This window comes from Akebia trifoliata, unplaced genomic scaffold, assembly GCF_017979445.1.
Source record: "Akebia trifoliata isolate Shusen 1 unplaced genomic scaffold, ASM1797944v1 Contig00673, whole genome shotgun sequence".
Lineage (NCBI taxonomy): Eukaryota > Viridiplantae > Streptophyta > Magnoliopsida > Ranunculales > Lardizabalaceae > Akebia > Akebia trifoliata.
In genome coordinates, this window is record NW_028237139.1 from 4,837 (window position 1) to 10,988 (window position 6,152).

At 37.1% G+C, this 6,152-nt stretch overlaps 1 protein-coding gene across 1 annotated transcript; it reads left to right on the forward strand.

The window, feature by feature from the left end:
- Positions 1 to 598: 598 nt before the first annotated feature.
- LOC147381180 (uncharacterized) lies at positions 599 to 2,384 on the forward strand. Its single transcript, XM_086430744.1, has one exon. The coding sequence runs from the start codon at positions 742 to 744 to the stop codon at positions 2,032 to 2,034; it is 1,293 nt and encodes a 430-aa protein (XP_086286870.1). The 5' UTR covers positions 599 to 741; the 3' UTR covers positions 2,035 to 2,384.
- The last annotated feature ends 3,768 nt before the right edge of the window (positions 2,385 to 6,152 follow it).

Below are 6,152 nucleotides of genomic sequence, written 5' to 3' on the forward strand. Positions count from 1 at the left end.
GAAAATATGACCTAAAGAAAGTATATGAAAGTAGAAGAATGAAAAAACTTAGCATAGAGTAGTGAAGGGAGAAGAGAAAAACGCTCTTGGTAGCTTTAAATTTATATTTCAATTCTGTCTCTGGTGCAGCACCGTTGCCCAGATGTTCATTTGACTATGTTTTTGCAAAAACACGTTGAACCCTGTGGTTTACTTCATCTTTTGTTCCTCAGGGTTGCTAGTCATGTCCTTTAGGCATGCTTCACTTGAGTTTTGCACTCTTTCTTTGTAGCTTACGCCATCAAATACCTTAAAACAATTGCAAATAACTCTCTTCCTTATCTAGATTTATTCGGAAAATTTGGTGGTGTTTATTCCTGTATTGCCATCAAATTTGTCCCCACACTAATCAGGGAAAAAAAGGATTTGGTCCTTCGATTCCCAAATCATTTTTATACATCACTTTTATCTTCAAATTTTGTATTGAATCCAAAATCATCTTCTGTTTTGACACATTTAGATTCACTCATTTGGGTTATTCATGAAGTGTATGGTTATGTTGTTGGCTTTGACATCCTAACTTTATATTTGTGTTTAGTCATCTAATGATACCTTGTAAACCAATTATTGCTCCTTTTGCAGCCATTGGATGGGTGCCCTGAAACTTCATCAGAGCCTGCCGCTTTGCCCACGAAGAAGACCAATGTACCTTGTTATTTTTACTTCAATGGATTTTGCAACAAGGGTGACAAATGCTCTTTCATGCATGGTCCCAACGACATTTCTTCGAAAGCCTCAAAATCAGTTCTCACCATCACAAATGTCCATCTAGAAAATAAATCATCCGCAGGAAGTGATACAGGACCTCAATTGATTGAAGCAGCTCTTAATCCATCTGATGCTAAAGATAATTTTCATCAATCAATTCCTAATGATGTGGAGCGGAGCCCCTCTCCTCAGATATCTATCCCTGACTGTGAAGAGGCAATGGTCACCCCACTAATAGCAGAAGACTTTATTGATAGCGGATCCCTTTTGTGCCCAGATCAGAGTTCAGAGGAGCGAGTAGGCGATTGCACTGAAGCTGAGGAATTGTGGGAATCATCTCCAGGGTTAGATGTACTTGTGGATGATGGATTGGAGAATTTGGGCTATGAGGATGACTCGGAGTACTTATTGGTCCACGATAGGGAGGCTATGGAGGTCAATACCCATTTGGTCCACTATGATTATGAAGATCCTGTTGGGTATCCTATGGAGTACCACCCAGATTCGGGGATTTTTTACGAGCACAAGATAAATGACTCGTACGATGATGTGGAGGATGACAATGTTACTCATTATGGCGGGAGAGTTCCCGAGCACCCATTCCAGAAGAGAAAATTCTTGCCTAGACAACTTGAAGTGAATGATCGGAACTGCATGGATCTTCGGGAGCACCTAAGGAAACGTAGGAGGATCAATGGCCATCAAGCGTGCCGCAACCCAAAAAGGCGTGGATCATCCTTTATGAGTGGCAGGAGCCAAGAACGGCATGAGAGTCATGACATGGGCCACCGTCGCCATGGGAGATTGGCATCCGAGGTGGGGAAAAATATGGTTGGTGTGCATAGTGAAAAAGATGATGAATCAAACGGCAGCCATCGACGAAGTTGGATGAGGCGCTCAAAGCTAAGACGTAACAGGTCCGGGCATCGTGAAAGGGAAAGAAGATGGCAAGCTAGACCACAGTTTCTTCCATCAGAAGTTTTCAGGGGCCCGACTTCAAGGGAGACGAGACCCACTGAGGAATCGATCCCATTTACAGGACCGAAGACCCTTGCCCAGATCAAAGAAGAAAAAAGAAAAGCCTGGGCAAGTGAAGACGATGGTGTTACGAAAGCTGGTTGTCAGAGCAGAACTACGTCAGAAGACACTAGCAGAAGATCAAAGAAAGATTATGTTGGGTCAGAGAAGCGTAATTGTCATTTTGATGAAGATGAGGATGACTTGGTAGCTGAGAACGGTGAAGATGATGATGGTCTTGAGAAGAAGCTGGCCTGCATATTCTCTTGATCATCCTTCAAAAGGTTTCTTTCCGGCCAATACAAAGCGAAGTTAGATCTATACCTCTGCTGCAAACCCTAGACTACACAATGTTTTTCCTACAATAACTGTTAGGATTGAGCATATCTTCATTTCCTGTACAGAGGAGCTGCTGACTTCCCATTTGTTAAGCTGTCTTTGGAGTTGCCATGCATCTTGTTAAGGGTATTTTTACTGCAACTGCATGTAACGCCCCAAATTGCCCGGTTGGGTTTGCTTTTATTTGCATAATATTAAAGATGAAATCATCAGTTTTATTATCTTCTTTTTACTGAGACTTTTTATTTTCTTATAAGAAAATTGCTAGGTGGTGGTTTTCAGATCATGTATTGTGAGTATGTTTTGTAGCTGCAATCTTAACATTTGTGTTATACAGCAGTAAATAAAATCTGTCTGAAGGGATTGGTCATCAATCCCTTTGAGATTTGAATTGAAAAATACAGAAAGAGTGAAAAAATTAATGAAGAGAATACAGTAAGTTTGTTGTGGTTATTATCAGCTAATTTACAATTTCTTTCTCATCTCTTTCTTGTGGAAATGAGAGTTATTGAAAATGATTTGTTGTTGTGATGGTAAAACAAAAGCTTTGAGAATGCTTATCTTATAGGAACTGGGGAGACTATTCTTGCATATGATTGGATTGTCTGTATTTGACGATCCAGGGCCATCGATTATTTGATTGAAAATATTTTCTTTGCTAGTGGGCCGATGGTTAAGCTCATCCATGCAATGGGGTTGATCCTTTGGACTTTTCTTATGCGAATGGATAAACTGTTCCATCCAAATAAGTTTATTAAAGGGTTGATCGTTGATTATTGGATTGCTCGTGAGCGATCCAAATCTGCTCCATTATTGATGATTATTAGACTAATCATCTCTAGACCATGAATCCCCCTACTGATATTTCTTGGGGAAGCAAAGACTAAGATGGATACTGGGCACACAATAGGAAATAGCAAGGACAGCTTGTTTTGGCACGAACCTTGTCTATCTGAAGGCGAATTCTTGTGCACAAGTTCTCTAGCAAGCTTCGCTATGATTCGCAGCTTCATATTATTAATGCAAAGGGGGGAGAGAGTGAGTTCTCCAAACTCTGTTCTAGATCCTTGGACTAAACTTGGCAAACAGATTAGAAGGAAAGGAAGACGGGATATTTCATGCTCAGATCTGCCTACGACCTCTTAATTACTGCCGGGGAATGGGCCAGCACTAAAGCTATTTGAGGAAGACTAAGACAAGCTTCAATGGCAGCCTCAAAAATGCAAGACTGGTTAGTTAATTGCGTATAAGATTTAATGGAGAATTTTTCAGAATAAATTCCTACCTATTTAGCAAGTTGGAAGATTAATCTTAGACAATGTTTGTCATTACTTCCTCCCTTTCCATAGCCTTATTGTCAATCTTGGGCACTTGAAGTTGACTTGTTGGGGTTATCATCAGAGAGGCTCCCTATGGGAAGACTTGTGATCACACAGAGTGATTAATGTTGTGTCCATCCAATTTTGAAGATATTTCCTTCTCATTTGTTTTTAGAGAAACGAATACGGAAGCTAATTCTAACAAATCTCTTCTTTTTGGTCATCAAAGCTCCATTTTGTATTCAACTTAATTGTATTGGTAATGAATATATATGTGAGAGGTCAATCCTATATCCTTTTTTGTTTGTTTCAAAAGACAATATATATACTTAAAAAATTGTATATGAATAACAAAAACACTTTCCTGACTAACTAAGTAAGGGTACATCTCATCTACCGTCGAAACAAATCCTTGTAATTCATTAAGAATCTCGAGCTTTTGTTTTGACTGTGGATGAGTCTTAGTAAGCCCTTTTTTTCCTTACTAAGTTGGTCAGGCTAGTCCTACTCTATGAATAATATTATAACTACTCGTATATCTCTTACAATTATAACAAGAGGAGGGTGAATATTGTTGATGCAAATGTACACTAGTTAACTTTTTCAAATTACAAATATTCACTTAATTATGTTTCTTTTACTCTAACAAAGTAATGAGAGAAGAGCAAATCTTAAACGAAATTAAATTTTAAAATTATTAAAGTGCCTTTACATCAGAGGAGACTCCACAAGTGGTTTAACACCAAAATTTGAGTAGTTATAAATACCCTCAATTTTTATTTAAATTTAATAAAATCAGGCTCAATTTGGTAAAAAAACAAGCAAAATGCAACATAGACCGTATAATCACGTTGCTTAGTTTTCAAATTACAAAAATATCCCTTTTATGTAATCTTAAAAAAAAACCTTAATCAATGTTTTAAATTATAAAAAAATCTTTTTTACTATGTAATATGATCAGCTTTGGAATTTATACTTAATAAAGAGAGGGAGTAAATCTTATACAAAATTCACTTTAGTTGCATTTACATTGCATTACATTAAATGATAAAACTATTATAAGTCTTGACTATCTATTTGAAATTTCTAAAGCAATCTCTTAAATGAATAATAACTCATATGCAACACCCACTAGTCTTTACTATCATATTGAGAGAAGGTGGAGTAGAAGTGCTTCGACATCAAATTTGGATCTCACAAATGCTCCCACCTCTACATTTAGACTTAATATAATTAAGGTCGTTTTTGTCAAACACCAAGCAATTGTAATCGCACAAGTCTATAATCATGTTTGTTAGTTTTGAAAATAACAAAAATATCCTTTTTCACTATGTAATCTTAAAAAAAACCGTTAATTAGTATTTTAAATTACAAATAAATCTTTCTAATGCAAGTGTATTTGCACAAGCCCTGCCACTTAGTATTCTTTTATAACATCTGTACAATTTGGAAATGTAATTATAAAAAAAAAATAAAAAAAATTCAAATCATGCACCCGAGTAAATAAATATTTATTGCAAGTTTAAATTCAATAAAGGAAACCATAATCCTCATTTCTCTTCAACCTCGATCTTTCTCTCATAGGGCTCCACTCCGTGCTACCTAGGCTTGCAAGTTGTGAACTATGTGACCCTAACGATTTTCCGATGGCCCCCCTCTTTCTCTCACATCCAACTTCAATCAATAACTTTGATTTTTCTCTCAAGATCCATCGTATTCAAGATCTTAAATCTCTAGATCATCTTTTCCACTAACGTCCTAGCTACCATCTAAGATAATCCCTCTCATTTTCAACCTTATGTTAAAAACCTCTTAATTTCTCTCTCAAAAACCATCATTTTCAAGCTCTCTAATCTCCGTGGTAAATTTATTTTAATCTATTTAACCTCATCTCCAACTTTAGCCCATCATTTTCAACTATATAATAATCCTTTTTGAAAATGACACTAAAAATTCTATTATTTTTTCTCTCTCCCAAAACCCTATTTGGCCTAAGGTTCGTAAGTTGAAGTAGATAGAATATTTAAGTTGAGGATGACTAATTTTGAGGGAAGAAAAATTTTGAGGGAAGAATATTTAAGTTGTGTCTATGGAGTTGAAGACACAAAGACTTTCGAGATTTTTTTTATTGATCTGTCACATAAGACTGAGTTCAAGGGGCATGCCATGACTTCGTATTTTGGAGATTATTCCAATCCAATTTACTTATCATACAAATAGGGTATTTGATAAGTTAATCAAATTAGAATTTGAATATTAATTCATAGAGTCGTGATAATCTGAGGAAGTGCAACCGTGTATCCTGAGGAGTGCAGATTTACAATTCCCAAACTTGTCATGTCAGGTAGTCGATTGAGTTTGCCACGTGGGGAAGTCAAATTATCACAACTCTAATTCATAACATCCGTTGGATTTTGAATTTAAATTTGGATACCAAATATATTTTTTGTCTAATTCAGATATGCTTATATATCATTTCTTTTTTTTTTTTTAACGACGGGGGTGTCCAAACTTATGTCCAACTAGGGGGACCAGAAGAGCTAGGGTCGGAGCCAAGGCATATGGGTCCCCTCCCTCCTCCCCCCTGGGCACGTACAACACCCGCACATCACACACACCAAGTAAGTGAGGGTGCACCCTCGCGGGTGGCTCCGAGGAAATACTAGTCATATTGTATCAAACTCACAGCCTACGGACTCTCACCGCTTATTGGATTCGAAATTGCCATTG